The sequence below is a fragment of the Rhagoletis pomonella genome, unplaced genomic scaffold (assembly GCF_013731165.1).
Source record: "Rhagoletis pomonella isolate Grant_MI unplaced genomic scaffold, Rhpom_1.0 Rhpom_scaffold_00003, whole genome shotgun sequence".
NCBI classification, from domain to species: Eukaryota; Metazoa; Arthropoda; class Insecta; order Diptera; family Tephritidae; genus Rhagoletis; species Rhagoletis pomonella.
The window spans coordinates 91,599,207-91,620,953 of record NW_023458557.1 but is presented as its reverse complement, the minus strand read 5'-3'; the positions used below and the strand labels follow the sequence as shown (position 1 = coordinate 91,620,953).

The 21,747-nt window shown below is 41.1% G+C and overlaps 1 protein-coding gene across 4 annotated transcripts in view; it reads left to right on the top strand.

Moving 5' to 3' along the window:
• The window catches only part of LOC118735778 (GTPase-activating protein CdGAPr), a 392,697-nt gene that overhangs the window by 212,148 nt on the left and 158,802 nt on the right, over positions 1-21,747 (top strand). For all 4 annotated transcript variants that reach the window (XM_036465735.1, XM_036465734.1, XM_036465733.1 and 1 more), the window contains 3 exons: positions 16,565-17,877; positions 18,052-19,941; positions 20,007-20,442. In XM_036465735.1, the coding sequence (XP_036321628.1) occupies positions 16,565-17,877; positions 18,052-19,941; positions 20,007-20,442 (3,639 nt within the window). The remainder of the gene's footprint in view (positions 1-16,564; positions 17,878-18,051; positions 19,942-20,006; positions 20,443-21,747) is intronic.

Sequence of the window (21,747 nt, the reverse complement as noted above, 5' to 3'; positions counted from 1 at the left end):
CTTGGAATTGCATCACGTTTCACGGCATCCCGTCGTACACCATTCCAAAGCTACGTATTTCGAGTCTATTGCAGCCTTATATAGCTGCACAGACCTTTCGCCAACGCATTTATAAGTTTTAATAACAGAATGAAAGTCCTGCATACACCCTGAGAACCACCCAGTCTATCGCTCATAAGTTTCTGCCTACCAGGTCCCAGTTTTGCGTTCAGATCGTAGCGTTGCGTTCTATCACTGAACCGATGAACGTTTCTCTCACCGCTTCAGCAAAATATTTTTCTTTGTATTTATCTTACCTGTAGACGTTGTGTCCTCTTCTGAGTGCTTCGGTTTTTGTAGTTCAGCTTTTGCTCTTCCGGGGTGATTATCCAGGAAATATTCTGCCTAAGACGTGGAGCTGACTGGCTTTTCAGTCAAGTCCTGCTGCCTGATATCTCGCAACCTGTCAACTATGCGCAGGGTTGATGTTCTGCTTCGATAATACCGCTCAGAGGCTCCTATTGGTTTTAAATGGGGTTTTCGTGTGCAGCTAGTCGGGTGGACACCAGGATTTACTGGCTTGGCCATGTGATCTGATTTCTCTCACATCGAAGGCCATGTTCCTATTTTATAGAAGAAGTCGCAGCTTGAATGACCATCCTAGTAACCATATCAACCACCAGCGCATTTTGGGAATCCCCCGCTAATATGTTCTTAAACTAAAAAGAAAAAAAGTCGTTGCAAAGGTAGGGATTATGATATAAGAGTTTAAACGCGAGTGTAACTTCCTGGGAGGAGAAGTTTGAGATTTAAGATCTTCAGTACTCATCTTAGTATTCCCTCACGCTCCCTCTCTTCCTCTCTCACCTCCTCTCTCCCTCTCTCATAGTTTAAAAGATAGTCTATATTTTTTTTTAATTGCTTATATGTTTTCAAATTTCTCGTTAGTACTTTATTTAATTTTGCCCGTTTTTCTCCGTGCACTTGCATAAGTATGCATCTTTGTATGTATATGAAGCATGTACATATTTACATTTCCCTGTGATTATTTCACTTTCCTTTTGCTGCGATTGAGACGGAACAAATGTCACAAATACTGATTATAATAAGCATGTATGTACATACATATGTATGTATGTATGTTTATGACCCAAGCAGCGGCTTTGCTTGCACCTCACTAGCTCTTGCCAGCGGTGGATGTTGTAATTGGTAACATGGTGTCGTCTGGTTATTCACATACTCATACATATGCAAGTGCTTGCATACTTGGACTGCAGCCTGCAGTGGGCATTGCGTTAGTTGCTGTTGCCAGTGGCTTCTCTTCACAACCGCCACGTCCATTTCGTTTCACCGATTCGCCGTTTCACTGAACAACCAAAACCCTATTCATTTGTTTAGTTCTTTGCTCGCCTTTCAACCGACAATAACAATAAATTGCAATTGCATTAAGTTAAGTGAAAAATACACACTTTTGTGCGCGCGTTCATCGACGGTTAGTTGTTATTGTATGGACAAATTATTAAATAAGGCAGTCGGTTATTAATTTTACTACATAATTAATTTAAAAAGTTCGTATGTGCCGTTATGCAATTGCATGTTTGAAGTGCATTGAATAATAAAAGAGAAGAATCAGCAAATAAAATTTTAAAAAGTGTTTAACAATTTTATACAAACCCATGAAGTATTGACTGCGATTTTATAACCAGAGAAGACGGGAAAAGGCATTGTTAATAAAATAATTGTGGAAAACCTCCACAAGGTTTTGTTTTTAAAATGTGGAATAGTTTCAAAACGGTCTCTGCACCAGCGCCTGGTACGAACTACAAAGCCAATATGGCGAGGCTTCTCCTCCTTCTCTGTAAGTATTTCATGGAAAAAGTAATACATATTTTTGCGACACATTCCTTGTTTATATGGCATTAAACGCGGTATCGAACAATACGTAACGTACGTTGGTTATGCCTTTCTCAATGTAAATAATGTGCGTTGCCAAAAACCAGAGACCCTAACGATACTTCGATTTTGTAGGACCAACAATTTATTATTTTTATTTTTTATGTTTACTTTATTTGTTTTTATTTTATTAATTTATATATATTTTTTTTTTTCTTTTCTTTTGTTGTTTTATTTCATTTCATATTAGCTATTGTGTTATAAATAATAAAAATTTTTGCGGCTTAAATTTTTTTTTTTAAGTCTAGACAACACAATTACATAAAAAAAATAAAAGCAATGATTGAATTATTAAAAAAATTAAATGTAAATCAAACTTACGACCTTGCAGCTCACTAATCCGCATTACTGCCCTCTGTTAAAGTACAATTTTGATCAGATCAACTGTGCCGTTAATCCGGATTAACGTTGCCGTCTATGCTTTAATGCAATTTATAGCCAGCAATTCGGGATTACCTCACTGTTTAACAATTTTCCACGCCTTTAACTTCATTTGGCAGCTGCTGGGACCATGACAATTACGTACATACATTTAGTGTTGAACTGTTTGATTTTTTCCTTAGATATTTAATACCGCAAACATTTTTTGCCTCTTTTAAATATATGAGATTATGACAATTGAAATTATTTTGCTAGTGAACTCGTTGTGCCTTGATATATGTACATACATACATAAATATATGTTTACATGCGACTATGCGTTCAGTACTTTATTGCGAACGACGATGCAGACGATGTGGGTGTGAGATTAAATGTTAAACATTAAACAAAATTAAATTGTTGTGGTTTTCAAGTGCATTAGTTGTTTTAACAGAGGAAAATAGCAAAAGTATTTGCGCGCTCGTAAGAGGTTCGAAATGAGTTGTGGAATTGTGGAGAGTAGGGCAAAGTTTGTAACGCATTTAAAGTTTTTTAATAATAACTAGCAGGAAATAAAGATAAAAAACTCATGAATTGAAGGAAATTATAATTCTGAATAATGAAATTTCTCTGAAATTAAGTAATTTTTTTTTTTACTTCCGTGCTATTTTGCAAATTGGTTGCAAGAGCGTCCTGGCGAGCTTAAAAGTGTAAAAGAAATTATTTTACTTTAACAAAGAGATAATCGCATTAAATTCAAAAGTCAAATGCAAGCTAGCAAACCATAGCCCAAGGGCCATACTATGATACGGTATTAGCGCACTTTTGTCAATATTGTCCTTTCATGTCGCAAGCTCACTGACACGCTTCACAGCACAGATACTCCTTTAGCTAATAATAAGTCGGTAGTTTGACATGGCGGGTATTGTTTTCTTAGTGACATTTTTTGAGGGCAGACTTGAATTAGAGAAAATTATTGATTCAGTCTCAGCATGACCATTGGAAAGTGGGCGCAAAAAGGTGGTTTCGAGTAGAAATTAACAAGTTACTTTACATATCGCAGACCATCTTCAAAAGAGGCAGAACTCAAACACAATTTTGGTCGATATTCTCTGACTAGAAAAATATCGTTATATCGATATCGTATCTATACGATCGACATGCAATTTTTTTCCGGGTCTGATTTTTGAGTTGTGCCGCTTTTATAGAGGGGGAAATTTGCCGTCAAAGTATTTAGTTGTAACCCTATTTCAGTACTACAAAAATGTGTACATTTTAGTACTAGTTTCAAACTAGTCCTAACGTAACGAATTGAAATTAGTTCAAAGCATGAAAAAACTTAGCAAAAGGCATTTTTTTTTTTAATTAAAATGCTCTAAATTCAATTCGAATTGGCTGTGAACTAATTCCGAAGTGACTAGTTGAGCAAATTTTAAAAATTTTCCTTTGATGAAAATGAATATTTTTGAACATTTCGTTTCCATCGCTTAAACTATAGGTTCCCAAATCCCACTGCAGCTACATTCCTACCATATTCCCAAAATTCGGCAAAGGAACGCTCTTTTATGAGGAGTAACATTTTGATTGGCATTGGAGAGTGAGCTAAATATAGAGGTGAAAAAACTTAGCTATATTAAAGATAAATTTAGTTGAAGAGCGCTCTTTCTTTTTGAACTCACAGAAGAGTAAATCAAATTTAATTGCTCTTGAATTAGGTTGTAGTGAGGAGGAAGATGTAAGCTTGATTCCTCAGTGAGGAATTTTTGCGATCTCTGCCTTCTAATACATTACACAAAACAATTAAGGGAGGCTTAAAAAAAAAGGAAAATAAATCTAAATACTGAAACATTTTTTCCAGGCGCGTGGACCAAAAAAAAAAAACAAATTTACAAAATTATTTCTTCGCGTTATCTGTCAGTATTACATGAGCACCGTAGCTTCTAGAAACTTTTAGACAAGAAATGTGAAAATGAGAATTTTAAAGCTTCAAAATGCTTTTTCAAAGTCTCAATACGAACATTTTCCACGAAAATACAGCCTGCCAAAAATCACCGAAAAATTTAGATTTTTTTCCTCCCCTAATTTTTTTTGAGAGTGTACATATTATCTACCTACAATGGCCAAGCCCAAGCCAACATTTTTTTACTATAGAAACCAGATAAATTTTCGTGGACCACCCTATTTTTTTACGCCAACGGAGACCCCCGTCCAGTTTCACCTGGACCATTTTGAGAATCACCGGTTTAAACGAACTATCAAATCATTCTCAGCGACGTAAAAATTAGTATGTTCTAAACTTCGCGTGCGCTGGGTTTTGGTCCCGCCACGTTAAAGCTCCGCCCAATGAAAAGAAAAAAACAGCCTCGGATGAGACCCCCTTTTTCTGATGACGACCACGGCAAACGTATAAAGGACTATGATTTAAGGGTATGCACCTGGAATATCCGGACCCTTAATGGGGAAGATGCCTCTGCCCGGCTGGTTGATGTCCTCGGGAGGAGAAAGGCTGACATCGCCGCCATCCAAGAAATGCGATGGACGGGGCAAGGCAAAGTGAGCGTGAAGCCTTGCGACGTCTACTACAGTTGCCATGTAAAGGAGCGCAAATTCGGTGTTGGATTCGTGGTAGGAGAGAGACTCCGACGCCGAGTACTGGCGTTTACCTCGGTGGACGAACGTCTAGCCACAATCCGCATCAAAGCTAGATTCTTCAACATCTTGCTCATCTGCGCCCATGCTCCGACGGAAGAGAAGGATGAAGCGTCCAAGGATCTCTTCTATGAGCGCTTGGAACGTATACATATGAGCGCTGCCGCCGACACGGTGGCCAAGGTGGGCAAGGAAGGGATCTTTGGCGCCACTGTCGGAAAATTCAGCCTCCACGACGAAACGTCCGATAACGGACTGAGGCTGATCGACTTCGCCGGGGCTCGAAATATATGTAGTACTAGGTTCCAGCATAAGAACATATTTTTAATGAAAACACATTTTTTTACATGTTATTTACATGGAAATTTTCAATTGCCCACCGACACCTTTTAAAATTGGAATACAAATTTTTCCAAATGGGAGAATTTTCTTCTCAGTAAATAGGTGATTTTAAGACCATAAATTCGTTAGGCGAGTTATTTTGGATCACCCCAATGTACACATGTACACCTGTCACTTGTTTTTTTTTTTTAACTTTACTTTCCTCCTCCACTGCTATCAAATTAATGGCAAGGGCAAGTATTGCCGCAAATTAAATCAAGCTCTATCCTAATGCCAAGAGTGGTATGACAACATCCTTATTATAAACATACGAATGTATAGTATGTACATGTGTACATCAATACTAGTCCTGACTTGCTTAGCGCTAACTTGACTGGCCATCCAGCCGCTTTCGATGTGATGTCATCATCACTGAAGTATTTATTAAAACGTACTAGTTGGTATTTTACTACTATTTGGCACATCACTCATACGCCATGGACGTCGAATGTTGCTAAGAAATGTACATACGTAACTTAAATTTTTCCATATGGTGAATAAGGTTAACCTCACTTGTGGGCAGATTTACCGAAATGGACGGTATTCACGCTTTTCAATGGAGGTTTCTTGATTAGTAGTCAAGCTAATTAGCATTGTCTTTTCATTAATATATATGTATAACCCTAAGACGTGAAGTATAACATGACCGCATTTCGATCAGCCATTAGTATATGCTCGCTATCATTTTCGGTGTTATGCGAAAGCACAAAGCATACTTTTGCATTACCATAGAACCTTTAATCTACTAAAAATCGATCAAACTGCCTGCATAGTCGTTGCGCTGATTTGACACGAGGGAAGATTTCCAGTTAATTGTGTTAAAGTAGTTATATTTAAGCGAAGCAACGAGACAACGAATGACCGAAGAATATAAAGGAAAGATGTAATTTTTCACTTCTCTTCGGTACACCTATGTACATGCATTCCTTTGCAGATATACTTCACGACCCTTCACCTTCTTCTTTATTGGCGTTTCTCTTCTGTGCTAATGGACGCCTATTGGAAATGCTAAGTGTTTCTCTAGCTGGCCTTTCTGAAGCCTTCGTCTTTCTCTGTTAACAGCATCACGACCCGCGTAGAATAATTTTAGAGCTGGGGGTCTACTCTGTATTGTGATTCGAAACTCAATGCAATTCGAAAGACGAATCCGAATTATTTGATTTTCGAATCGCAATAGAGAATAGACCCCCTGGAGCAGTTTTGTCCATTTGCGTCCCTTATTTGCTCATAATTAGATTTTTTACATTTTTCGTATACTTATCGTTTTGCTGAATGGAGGCTAATTACACTTTCACTGTGTTCAACTTGTTCAATTTTCTTTGATACCCATACTGGGAAGGTATTGGAAACAAATTTAATCTGCATTATTGCGGTGGATTTGGTATTGTTTCATAGTGTAATTGTATTTTACTAGTTAAACCCCTTAATTTGATACCCATATTGTAGGGATTGTGAAAACATATGTATATGTAGTCCGCAATTTTGTGGCGGAGGCCATCTTGCTAAGGGCAGGACACTCACATAGGATATGCCTCATTCTCTTTCGTTCTGCATCTCCTACAGATGTTTATTTTACAGATACATAGCTGATTACGGGTCTAATCATGCGGTGTAAATCCCCAGGATTCCTCTAAGTGACAGTCTACACTGTTAAGCTCCATTGCTCAAAGGAGACTTTTATAAAAGCTTACTCTATAAGATTACACCCACATACTTCACTCCGGAAAAAATTTGAATAGTGGCAGGGGGAAAAAGGATGTCCAACCTTCTCTTTCTAGCGAAGAGCACAACACTAGTTTTGGTTGGGTTTGCGGATAGCCAATCTCACCAGATCAAGGTTTAATCATACCCAGCATGAAATCAATTACCAAGCACCAGAGCAAGGCCGAGGACAGCCCTAATCTCCGTACGTGACATATTGACGCCCTTCTGCCTGAATCCTAACGAATCTTCTTCTTCGTGACTTAGATCTAAGTTGTACCAGCTTTCGAAGGTGGCATTGTCAAAAGCAGCCTCAACAAATACAAAAATGTACAAAGCGAATTATTTCTTAGTGATGACATTGCTAATTCTCGAGATTTTACAGAGCCGTTTCACAAGATTTCCCCGCCTGATAGGCAAAGGATGTGTTGAAAGCACCCCCCTAGGAATGCGCTATTCAACCAATCTCTCCTGACATTTCAGCGCAAAGTTCATTATGCTAATGGGCATGAAACTTTTAGGGCTAGTATGGTCGTCGTGACCAACTTTTGTCGTAAAGACCACCTCTAGTGGTCTCCATGATTAATCTTAATTTCTCGTATAGGTTTTTTAAAGAGAAAAAACTGCTAACTCCAATTTTTATTTCATTTTGACACGAAATAAAGCCTGGCTAACTCCTTTTTTCATTTATAACTTAAAACACTCAGAATATGCCCAGCTTACGTAAAACTCTGTGATATAGAAAGTACGGTCAGTCTACTACATGGGAAGTAGCATGATTCCAACCGAACATATGACTTAGTATTTAATTGCTAAGCAGGTTGTATTAAGAGCTATTAGACCTTAGAGCTTTAGGGAAATATCAGCCGCTATTAATATCCCTACGAAGTCCCTATTAATTCATACATATTTTTTTTTTACAGCAAATAGAATCGAGATAGGGGCATGAAAGTGGATTTCTTAATATTTACAGCTGCGACTATGTTGCTAAGACTTGCGAATATTTGTATTTATGTACTCTGATACACACACGACTGCTTGAATACATGAATTGCTTTTATGCATACTGTTTTCTTTAGTGGTCATGGTAAGTTCTTATCACAAGGAGACTGGGTGGCGTCTGTGTCGCTATTAATGTGGGTCAGTGAGTTTGTTGCCTTTTATATGTTATTTATAGTAACCTTAAGCGTCTAAATAGTGAAGTTGTTGACTTATTATTTTATGTACAGCATGGAAGATAGATAAGAGTGTAAAAAGGAAAATAAAAGAATAACCACTAATATTTTCAAATGTACGCACATATGAATGCATGTATGTATGTGTGTATGTATGAGTGTAATGCATCTAAGATTGTCATGAAGTGTAGACTTACTCTAAATCAGCTGCCAAGGAGTTACGTCACTAACTTGGTATGGGGGACAGGCCATAAAGAAATACCGGGCAACTATGCTGCAGATGATCCAGCTAGGAAAGGTACTTTACTGTTCGCAATCAGTACCGCTCGCCATGCGGGCATTTCGTTACCTTCTTGCAAACTCTGGTTGAAGCATAACTTTATCGATCGGGGAAAATATAAGACGGACATATCTGGTCTAACTCGGATAAGTGTAGATCTTACCCTCTCCTCCGCTTGGAGTGACTACTGCTCCGACATCGGGCACTACCTGATGTTAAAAAAAAAAACAAATAAGAATGCTACAGACTAAACGACACCGACCACAACTTCTGAAAGGGCTTTGAGATACAGACTCCCAAGAGGATCGAGTGGGAAAAAATTCGGTCGTGATTTGGGTTCCACGACTAGAGATATATGTACATCTACTTGCGAAGTCAATGTATTGCCCAGTACTGGCATGTCCCTTTCTGCTACATATACCACCTAGCATACAAGCGATGATCACTTTCGCTTCCACTGTCCGTTATTACCGAGATTCAAGCAGCTGTATCTTCATAAATACTCTTACAATCTTCAACTTTTTTTTTAAATAAAACCGATTGGTTTTATTTATAGGGGCACGGTCGACATCGAGCCCGTTGTGATAGGGCTATTGCGGCCTAAGTGTAGCTCTATCAGTATGTAGATGAAGATATCCACTACTTCCTCAATTATGTTCTTTTGAGAAGCAATAAGCATATACATATGTATCTATATTTCGTCACCTGAAATGCAAAAAGCTGTAACAAACATCACCAATTTTTTTTTTTTTTCATAAAACGTTGTGGGGAGTTATAATTCGTTGAAATTTGGGATTTTTTTTACATCTTTAAGTTACTCTTTAAGTTTCACTTTTTGCGCAACTAAACGCAATTGGGTTTTTATTATTTGTTGCAGACTTTTAATATAAATGTGTTTACTTTCTTTTTCTGTGGCTTCTAAACTGACGACTTAACTGAATCTTGTTCCCATCTCCACCACCTGGTTGCACGGATTCAAAATATATCTTCCGTATTTGCTGCGAAAGCAAATATTTGACCTAAATAGCTAAACCGAAATTAGGGTAGTAATTTTACGCTGTCAATGAAACAATAGATATCTTCACAACCTTATTTCTATTTACCCACTTTTGGAGTATTTTTTCCCCCAATATACCTATAACATCCGGTGAGCGACACTGGTGGCGGACACACCTAGTGTAACCGAATCCTTTTTTCCAATGGAATAACAGAAATTTTTAATAAACAGCTGGCTAACGAGTGAGGTATCTTCAAACTGAAAGGCAACACGCAATTAATATGGGCAACTATGTTGTTCTTGGGTTGTTTGTTTATTTTTTTTTTTTTTGTTGCAAAATATCAAAGGCGCGTAAAAGCAGCAACGAAACGATATGCTGTTGTGGTATACGAGTAGCAGGACACAATAAAAAGGACAGTCGGTTAGTCAATTACGAGAGGCAACGCCCTAAAGAAACTGTTTGAAAAAAACTCGCTTTACGCCTTTTTTACTCTTTACTTTTTTTATCTTCCATATTTTGTATTTGTTTGTGCTTATACACAAATAAAAGCGCCTGGGCACTAGCACATATGTACGTACGTACGCACGCCCACGAATTGTCCTACTTTTGTGAGTGAATCGCAAAGCTTGCATGTGTGTTGGTGTATATTTGCTTTGTACATCTCGCCATACCATCATCATCGTTGAGTTGGGAACGCATCATCGGCGACAGGAAAGCAGCCATTGCCGCGCAGCACCGGAACATTGGAGCCGGAGCCGGTGCCGTCGCAAAGGAAGCTTTGTGGCATACGCTTCTAGCTATGTGTTGCCGCTGACTGTGCTTTGAAATACATATTTGCATTTAGTTGTTTTATTTTTTATACTTTTTGCACTACATTTTGCTGCTGCTGTTTTTTTTTTCTGCCCGTGGCATGTTGGTTAGCATGTTGTGGCACAAATCTGTTGCTGATGCTGTGTGTATAATACAGCAGGGTAGGGTGGGTGTGGGTGTTCGTCATACCTTCGCAAACACCAAATTTTTGCGCTGACACGAAAAATAAATCCCTGCAGCAAACGTGTTGCGGTGTTGGGAGGAAAAAATCAATCCTCCCAGCGAGAGAAAAAGACAATAAAAAGACAAAACAGTAAAGATATATTAACAACTGCAGCATTGTACTGTTAGCACTACTTACGCAACACAGAGTGAAGTAGGTCAGTCAAGGCGAAATTTACATACGTACATATGTATGTTTGCTGGGAGTAACTGACAGCTGTATGGGAAGGTAGATATGTATACATAAGTATGTATGTATATATTTACAATACCAACTTTATATGTACATACGTATGTACATATGGTCATGGTCGTCCTTAGTAGTCATGTGATGCGATGAGCCAAAAGCTCAGCAGCAACCACAAACCATCAGCCTTTCTACGCTCGTAAAACTTGTACCACAGAGGCATACAACAAATCAGTATTATATACAAATAAATACATACAACAATTAATATAATACAGTATGAGGCTGGTTGCTGCATAAAATAACTAAAAATGTGGCATGAAGTACAGAAACGAAGTATTTAGCAGATACGGTTATAAAAAAAAGTTTATAAATAAGAAGTTGTTTTTTGACAACATTTACTCTCAGTGGGTGAAATATGCAAGAAAGTACAAAAACGCTAAATTAGCTGATTGATTGATTAGAATCCGAAGCAATTTCTTCATAAAAAATACTGTTTTTATCTTATTATGTATTTAAATAAGTTTATTTTAAATTTAATTTTAAAATTTTTTTCCTACACTAATCTTGTTTTGAGAAAGGGCAGATACATTTTGTAATCTACTTGAGAAAGTGGCGCTACAAGTATAAAATCCCCACAAACAATTATTTTATTAAGGGGAATTGCAAGTTCAGATGTCAATTTCGTTCGCTCAGTCTTCTCTCTTTTGCTATTTTTTGCAATTTTTGGCGTACAAAAACGCCTAGTATTATTACTGGTGCTTCCTGTAAAGCGGTAATGGGCACTGCCTTGTCCGCGGGCAAAGCTCTTTTAAGCAGATGCACGTACATACGAAATAGAAATGTTACTATTTTCATCTGACACACAGGTAGAATCATCTGAGTTTAGTTTATTTCGTTTTCAAAGAACATATTTTTAAATAGTTAAATAAAGACTGTGAATTTGAGAGACATACGAAATTACATATCGTTACCTTAATATAGAATGGCCCTAACTCATTTGGTCGCTGAAATGCAAAAAATCCGTAACTGACTAAAATTTTTAATTGTTTAAAATGATGTCGGGACTTATGTATATCTCAATGAAATGCATCATAATTAATCACAAGGGAATTTTGAATATTTACTTAGTTTCGGCTTTTGTATTTCAGCGACTGTATGAGTTAGGGCCTTTCTATATTAACGATATGTATTGAAAAAGTCACATTTACAGATGCAAATACATATCGTGTTAGAACACCTTTAAAGAGTGTACAAAAGCACAACCAATGTCTTTAACTTTGTCTATGTCATCTTCATTTTCATCTCCATTTCCCTCTTTATGTTTGTGTTCATCCACATCTTCATCTACATACATCGTCAACTAGTTACATATTTGTCTTCATATGCTTTCATATCTTTATATTTAATGATTATCTTTGTCTTCTTCTCTTCTTAATTGGCGCTGAATCCGTCAAAGTGATTCTTGCCAATTCCATTTTCGTTATTTTGTTGAGATGATGAGCCTAAATGCACGGCTTCCAATCGGAAAATGGCCAATTAAGACTCCTCCAGCTACATACCTTTTCATACAACTTTGAACCATTGATAAATAAATTCCCTCTGCCCCGATTATAAAGATTGTAATCTTTCCTTGAAGGAGTATTTGTGGTGGGAGCATAAATGGTCAAGTTCATACAGAGTTACTAAAGGCGGTGAAAAATTACTAGGCCATCCGCACATTCAACCAGCCGAAAGGGGCTTTCCTTTTCAGAATTTCCAACAGATCGCCACATACTAACCGCTTTCCTTAAAACTTTTTTAAAAGCTCCCTCGATTTCAAAAAAAAAGGCACTGATCGCTTACTCAATAATCTCTACAACGGAGTCTAGAGCCGATTTCATCGATTTGCCCTGTCTGTCGGTAGGCAAGCGGATTTAAGTCCAAAAGCTCCTTGGGAATTTCGTTTCTGATATACAACTCAATTAACCTTTGAAGGGTCTTTGAAAGTAGCGATAAGAGACGGATTGGTCTGCCTTATTTTGACTGCATATGGCAACTGTTACCGATGCTTAAAGTGCGAGTACATACATACATACATATGAATGTAGGTGCACATTTTGCTGAAGTGCCTTTGGGAGCATCAACTATTAGAGCATATTTTCGTACTTTTTAACTAAATATTTTAATATGAAACTCATTCCTTACTAAACGAGAAATTCAGTGCAAGAATGTACCCTTTGAAGCATGTATGAACACATTTTCGCTAAAGCAGCTACCAACTTTGCTTTTCTTCTTCTTCTTTTTTGGCGCTGTAACCGCCTAAGCGATTTTGGCCGAGTTCAGCAAAGCACGCCAGTCGTTTCTCCTCTGTGCCAACTGACGCCAATTGGAAACGCCAAGTGAAGCCAAGTCCTTCTCCACCTGATCTTTCCATCGCAGTGGGGGCCTCCCTCTTCCTCTGCTACCACCAGCGGGTTCCGAGTTGAATACTTTCAGAGCTGGAGCGTCGGTGTCCATTCGAACGACATGACCAAGCCAGCGGAGCCGCTGTATTTTAATTCGTTGCACTATGTCCATATCGTTGTAAAGCTCATACAGCTCATCGTTCCATCGTCTGCGGTACTCGCCGTCGCCAACGCGTAAAGGACCGTAAATCTTCCGCAAAATCTTTCTCTCAAACACCCCAAGAGCCGCCTCATCGGATGTTGTCATTGTCCATGCTTCTGCGCCATATACCAGCACGGGCATGATGAGTGACTTATAGAGCGTGGTTTTCGTACGTCGAGAGAGGACTTTACTCCTGAATTGCCTACTCAGTCCAAAGTAGCACTTGTTGGCAAGAGTGATTCTACGTTGGATTTCAATGCTGACATTATTATCGGTGTTAATGCTGGTTCCCAAGTAAACGAAATTCTCTACTTTCTCGAAATTGTAACTGTCAACAGTGACGTGGGTGCCAAGGCGCGAATGTGCTGACTGTTTGTTTGATGACAGGAGATACTTCGTCTTGTCCTCGTTTACCACCAGACCCATGCGCTTTGCTTCCCTATCCAACTTGGAAAAGGCAGAACAGACTTCGCGGTTTTTGTTACCGATGATGTCGATGTCATCGGCATAAGCCAGCAATTGCACGCTCTTGTAGTAAATTGTTCCTGAGCGGTTCAGTTCTGCAGCTCTTATTATCTTCTCCAACATCAGATTAAAGAAGTCACATGAAAGGGAGTCGCCCTGTCTGAAACCCCGTTTTGTGGCGAACGGCTCGGAGAGGTCTTTTCCAATTCTGACGGAGCTGGTGGTATTGCTCAACGTCATTTTACACAGCCGTATGAGTTTTGAGGGGATGCCAAATTCAGACATAGCGGCGTATAGGCAACTCCTTTTAGTGCTGTCAAAAGCGGCTTTAAAGTCGACAAATAGGTGGTGAGTGTCGATCCTTTTCTCGCGGGTCTTTTCCAAGATTTGGCGTATTGTGAATACCTGGTCTATGGTGGATTTGCCAGGTCTAAAGCCACACTGATAAGGCCCAATCAGTTCATTGACGGTGGGCTTCAGTCTTTCGCACAATACGCTCGATAAGACCTTGTAACCTATGCTTAGAAGGCTGATCCCGCGGTAGTTGGCGCGAATGGCGGGGTCACCTTTCTTGTGGATTGGGCAGAGCACACTTAAATTCCAGTCGTCGGGCATGCGTTCATCTGACCATATTCTGCACAAGAGTTGAACTTTGCTTTTAGCGCTCGGTATTTTCATAAAGCTTTTAGTATTCAAAATATTCTCATAAGTTTGCAATGCCGCAGGGAATTTTTTGCGCTTTTGCTGTGTCCTTCACCTCCTCCTTTTGATAAATTTTACTTTGTAATATTTACCTTGGTTATTTGTGTGTGTACGTATGTACGTATATGTGTATGTGTTTGTGTTTTTATATGTTTGCGGAATTTGTTTATTACCACGGGTTACAGATTTGGCTGCTCTGCCGTTAGTTCTTCATTCAGTCCTTTTTCTTTTACAAGTCTCTCGTTGGGATAGTTGCTTCAGCCTTCTATTTTCAATTCCATTTACACAAGGTCATTGTAGGTTAACATCTGATAATATTTGACATTTACAACAGTAAATGAGGCCAATAAGATGACCATATCGATGTGTTAGAAATCAAAAGTAATGCTGCCTAGCATTGGAATGGGAATATTGCGGAATCAAAATGGGCAAAAAGCAATAGGATGAGTCACCTTACCCTATGAATATCTGTAAGTTACACGTAAAGAGTGTGAGAAATACGGATGCAGCAGAAAAGGCAGATATAATTTGTCAGTTTCATTTAACGGCTGCTGGCCAGAAATCGCCCATATTAACCTACCTCGAAGTGTTCCATTTCACAATGCCTGAGCTGGAATTAGAAACCCTTAAAGGCCTGCGTAAATATAATTTCGGACAGCCAGGCAACGTTAAAGGCCTTAGATTCATTTAAAACGAACAAACTATGAAGCTTTAAAAGGCTATCTTGTGATGGTATCAGGTCAAAAGGGGTCGTATGGCAACAAAAGTGCTGATACTCCCTCAAAACGCAAGTTTCAGGGAAGCCTTTATGGTCTCTACACGGCAGAGCTGAGAGTTTTCTGGTTGCCACGCAATGCCTTGTCGGATAAGCGGTGAAAGTGCTTAGGCCATCTCGGCTAAAGTTACGCAGTCGTTTAGGGACGCCTCGAGAGAGGCATTGCCTTTACCTCTGCTTACAAGGGTTCCCTAACGACTGCGTAACTTTAGCCTAGATGGCCCAAGAACTTTCACAATTTATCTGACAAGACATGGCAAGTTAAGGAAGCCTGTATGGTTTCCAACCACTCAATGGTCAATAGAAATTCATATCCTCCGTTCTAGACGTGCCTGAACACCTGCTTAACGCGAGTCCCAAGGGAGCCTTTATGGTATCCAGCCTTTCTGTAATACATCCAAAGGAAGCACAGCAGAGGTTTTTCGAAAATGAGAGCCTTCTCCGGTTGCCATGCAATGATCAAAGCGGCAACTGCAATGCCATAAATTCATATCCTCCGTTCGAGACGTCCCCTAACACCTGCTAAATCTTAGCCGGGATAGCCGAAGAGCTCTTTCTGTCTACCCTATAAGACACTGCAATATGACGAGTGCCAAGGGAGCCTGTATGGTATATGGCCTTGCTGTGGTACGCTCACAAGATAGACTGCAGGGCTTTGTAAACTTAGCTGCGATAGGATTAGAGGCTTCTCTGTTTACCCGATAAGACACTCCACGTTAAGGTACCATCCAGGTACCCGGCTGAAGAGAGTTAGTCCTGTTGACTAGAAGTCAAGTCTTAGATTCATCTTGCGGAAGGACCATCGCTTTCGACCAAAATCCGCACGTAATGATAAGAAAGAACTACCAATCGGTACCAAACTAATTGGGTTTAGGAGGTGTGTCTTCCGTAGGGTTTTTGCGGGCCGATTTACTATCGTCTAACCAATCACCTGTAGTTTATTTATCTGTTTAGTCCTTTCCAGTGACTATCTCTTTAACGACGTTTACCTTGAACTCCAATACTCCGAACTATTGTGGTAGCCTTAACTTCTTAACAGGATAAGCAGATATGTGCTTATCCGCTTGTTTATTCAAATTCGAACCATTTGTGAAGAGCTTCATCAGAAACTCATTTAAATTACTCCTCACCATCGTATCAATAAATGGAAAAATTTAATGTGGGACCTTAAAATGATGTCGACACGGTCCTTACGGGGTCCTTTCATTTATATATTTGTGTCGCTTATACAGTCAAAATCTTAGTTTAATTACCTCTTTACTTTACGACTCTACCTTTCAATTTTTACCACCTTTCAACTCAAAACTAGCCTCCACTCCTCTTTTCTTATCTTTGCAGAAATCCTGTCGTTTTCCTAAGCTCGAAGAATGCGCACACTTTCACTATGAACGTGTGCAGTTGGGCGCATTTTCGGTACGTCTGATGGACGATAAATCCGAGCTACTCAACAGCAGCATAGCATCACAATCGATCGGTGGCGATATTGCCAGCAGTCAATTGGTGGGGCAGGCGCTTAACAGCAGTGCCACCGGCGGCCCAGCATCGTATCGTTCCTTCTCGCCAGCGAATTGTTGGTTCATCATTAAAGTTTTCCCGCACAACTGTGATCCGTTTCTAGTGAAACGTTCCTTTGACAACATGCAAATGTTGGACGAAATGTTGCATCGTTGCGTCTACGATCGCAAAATAAGCGGTTTGAAGAATCTGGAAGAAATGGATTTCAAAAGTGAGGAAGACGTCGAATATGCTGTGGCTAAGTATCTCGAGCGCTTCTCAAAGATCGCCTCCGATTCGCTAACCTGCGGCACTATACTCACCTGGCTGCAGCTGGACAATAAGGGGCGGCGCTTGCCACTAGCCGATGGCGATACAATGCGCACGATCAATACACCCGCTGTGGGCGCTGCCTATGGCGTGCGTCGTTATCAAGCGCAGGCATCTGATGAAATTTCGATCGAAGTGGGCGACATGATATCCGTTATTGATATGCCCAGTCCGGCTGAGTCGATCTGGTGGCGCGGCAAGAAGTCACATTTGCAAAAATCTCAATATGAAGTTGGATTCTTTCCGCAGTCGTGCGTGGCCACCATCGGTGATAAGGTGCCACGGCATTTTCCGCTGCCTGCGCCATTGGTCGGTCAGCTGGATGTTTCGCCGACTAAGCCAGTGCTGCGTAAACACGGCAAACTGATTGCTTTCTTTCGTTCATTTATACTATCACGCCCATCGCGGCGACGCCTCAAGCAGAGTGGTATCTATCGTGAGCGCGTATTCTCCTGCGATCTGTCGGAGCATTTACTCAATAGCGGCCAAGAAATACCGATGGTACTGAAGTGTTGCGCGGAATTTATTGAAGAATATGGCATTGTTGATGGCATCTATCGACTTTCGGGCATAACTTCGAACATACAGAAGTTGCGACGCGCCTTCGACGAGGAACGCATACCGGATTTGGGTAATCCTGAGATGAAACAAGATATACATGCCGTTAGTTCGCTATTGAAAATGTACTTCCGCGAATTGCCAAACCCTTTGTGTACATACCAGTTGTATGATAACTTCGTGGAGGCCATACAGGAGAAGAGCGAGTCAACTGAGCGGTTGCGACTGATGAAGGAAACGGTCTTGAAGTTGCCGCCACCGCATTATCGGTAAGTGAAAAGTGTTCAGAAGAACAGCAATGTGTGTGAGTAGTTTAAATACTCAATTTTAGACGAGGCTCTCAGCTCTAGATAAGAAGCATAAAGCTTGCCTCTTACTAAAGATGATTCTAAGCATTCTTGAGGAGTTTTCTTGTGCTAACATTTAATCTTCTCTCCTCACAGCACTCTGAAATACTTGGCCGAGCATTTGAACCGCATCTCGCAGCACTCTGCGCGCACCAGCATGACTGACAAGAATCTCGCGATTGTCTGGGCTCCCAATTTACTTCGTTCACCGGCTCTCGAGTCTGGCGGAGTGGCCGCTTTGCGCGGCGTAGGCGTACAAGCCGTCGTCACTGAGTACCTGATACGCAATTGTCACAACATATTCGATGCATTCGATGACACGAACGTGCGACTAAGTTACATCGCCACTGCAGGCGCCACACCAGCCACCGAGACGCGGCTCGACTCGCTAACAGATTGCGAGAGTTTGCTGGTTGAACAGCGAGAGCATGATCAATCGCTCAGCTACATGGAGCGTCCCAAAAGTCTTAGCACCGGCGGCCCTAAACTAATTAGTTTGGAGGAGGCTCAAGAGCGGCACTCACGCATCGATGGCATCGATATGAAGTCTTCAATGCCCATCAATATGGTAGCCAGCAATGCGGCTAATATTGGTTCATATATCGAGGTTGGTGGTGGACCATCCAGCCTGCCCGATAAATACCACACTGTGTTGTCGGTGCCACGTAGCTGGCAAAAGCGGAAAACGCACTCATGGAAATCGCTTTTCACGCGCAATCAGCGGCCGATTAGTAACGGCGCCCACGACTCGAAGATTATTGGCGCTGCGGGCGCAGCTGGCGGTAGTGATACGCCACCAGCGCGACACAAAGATGGCAGCCATGCGCAGGTCACCTTCGCTGAGGCAGACTTGATTATTACAAACTCGGGTAAGGTGGGGAAGGCTTTGCACAAGCAGGAGAAACCGAAATCGATTGAACTATTTGATACCAGCATTCGGCGCGACGAAGTAGCAGGCAAGCCGATGGAAGTGTGTGTGCGTTCGAACTCCATAGATAGTCTACGCACAGCGGGTCACTCGCGCTCAGTCTCGCACGATTCCTACTTTGACCTGCTACAGTCGCCGCAGCGCGGACTCGTAACCACTTGCCCTTCGCGTGAACTCTCCGAATTGGGTTTGAACTTCGATCGCGAAGAGCCGGAAATGCGCATCTTCTCTGAGAGTGAATCGTTGGTGAGCTCGCCGCGCGTCGGCAAGGAGAATATACCACCATCGTCGGGCGCTGCTTCACGTCGCATAATGCGCGCGCGCCCCGAGGAATTCTCCAGTCAAACCAATAGCGTAAACCCGAGTCCAAAGAAGCAACCGCGTCTGAATTTGCATCTGTCGCCGAGCGCCGCTTCAGCGCTCGCGAACAACTGGGCTCAGCAGGGCGCTAGCGCAGCAGGCGTGTCAGCAAGCGGAATGCTGGATGCTGCCGGCAACGAGTTGGCTTGCCAGGAACATCGCGCACATCTCTCCAGCGACGAGAGCTGCTGCAAGCGCTACAAGTTGGAGGATCAGTTATCTGATATACAATTCATTGACTGCGGCACGCCTGAGCACACCATAGCCAATTCACAGACGCTATATGCGAGCGTGCAAGTGCATGCGCCACCCAAGTCAGCGCTGTCCAAAAGTTCACTGTATAGTTCGACAGAGAGTGCCAACAAATTGCAAGACGCCGTTAGCGCCAAGGCGGCGCAATTCGAAAAGAAGTATGGCATTAGCACTAAGAGTGGTGATAAGAAAACATCTGCTGGCGCGGCAGCAGCCGCCGCAGCGGGTAGTAATATCATTAGCACACGCTACAGCTATCCCACAGTGCAATTGGGCGCTAAGCGCAAGGATCAAGATTCATTCAAAGAACGCTTCAGCTATCCCGGCTCGGGGTTGAACAATGAACGCCGCTTCTCGACAAAAGATGCTGCAGCGCGTATGCAATTCGAGGAAGAGCTGTGCGCCAAACGTGAGCTCGAAAGCATTACACAAGTACCTTATGGCAGGTAAGTTGTATCGATGTGCGTAAAATTGAAATAAACTAACAATTTTCTCATTTCTCTCTCCGCAGAAACACAAACTACAACAATCATACATATGCGCCCAAGAATCTACCCGAATTGTTGCGCTCGAAAAATCGCAACAGCTACTGTAATGCTAATGCAACTGAGGCGCTGAATTCGCTGTTATTGCGCAACAGCGCCAATGAAATAACCAAAGATGCCAAATCAGAAATGGAACGTTCGAAAATTTCTGTTACCCCCTCCTCGCCCATGCAAAGTCCACGCTACTCACTGTTGGTTGGCGATACCAGTTCGGAAAATAGCTCGGCGGTTAATACGCCACAATATGATTTGGAACCGTTAATGGCTACCTCGGCAATGTCTGGATTGTCTGCACTGTCGGGCGTATCTTCACTTCATCAACAGCAGCAGCAGCCATTGTTGTTGGGTGTGGACTCTGTCAGCTGTTTGGGCACCTCGCACGAGAGTCTCGGCAGCAGTAATGTGAGTCATTGCATTTTTTGTTTTATGGCGTTAGGAAGTTATTTAGATAAGGAGTGTTCGCTATGCAGAAAATTTGTACAAGTTGGTACCAATTGTTACCAAATCGTGTTCGTTTAGCCAAAAACCCAGTAAAACTTGCAAGGAGAGAGCACAATTTTGACATTTCATTTGGAGGGGAAGTTGCAAATTCGTGCTGGGGAAAGGAGTGTTCGCTATGCAACTGCCAGTATGAATTAGCCAGTAACAAAATTCAGAGAATAAGGTACCTTACTCTCCCAAAGAGAGACTTTTGCCAGTAAGAATTTACAAGCAGGATTGTGGCACACGGTTGCATTTTTGTCGACATTAATTTGAATCAACAAGTTCGTTAAATTTAAAAATTAACAATCTTGTTGCGATTTACTAATGAAAGAAGTATGTAAATATTCGCTTATTCAATTAATTTAATTAATTCCAAACATTGGAAAGGTACCCGGCTGAAAAAGTTGTATTCGTAATCGGAACTCAAGTGCGCTCAACCGCTGTCGATATAGGAAATCCTACAGTGACTTCCACAAAGAAATTGAAGCGTATGTTGAAGAAAGTCAGAATAAGAAGAAATATACGTATAGGTCCTGTTTTCAATTCCATCTGAAATAATTAAAAAAATTGATTATGCTCGAACTGCAACCGTGGACGCCAGCTGGCAGTGAAGCTTGCAAATTTTTGCTAATTCCTGTTCGCGCAAAACTTAGTAAGTTTCTCTCTTTGGGAGAGTAAGGTACCTTATTCGCTGAATTTTGTTATTGGCTAATTCTTACTGGCAGTTGCATAGCGAACACTCCTATAATGGCACATGCTTTGGTTTTACCCGAGTAAAGGGAGCAGACAAATGATTTTGCCCTTCAGAAAGTATCCAAGCTGGATATCACTATAACACACGCAGGCTCCTGGTTCATGGGCGAAAACCTAACGCAATGATCATAGCGGAAGAACTTTGGCTGAGTAGGACGATTGAATGAAGACGCCCTCAACAGGATTAAAAGAACCTGTAGTAACTTCCTGATCATACAAATTGTCATTGGTAGTAATAAACTGATTGTAATGCTGCATCCTTAGGCTGATTGTAGTTATTTTGTTCCATATGCAGCGCGACCTCTTGAGGCTTGAGGTGGTGTATTCTGCGTGGCTCTTTACCCTGTACGTGAAGACTTTAGTCGGTTCTTTATCGAAAAAAAATGCTGTGCAAATGAAGTTCGATCTAATGCGAATCACTGGGTTATTGAAAGATGTACACCCATGTCCATACGGGATGTTTGCCACTTC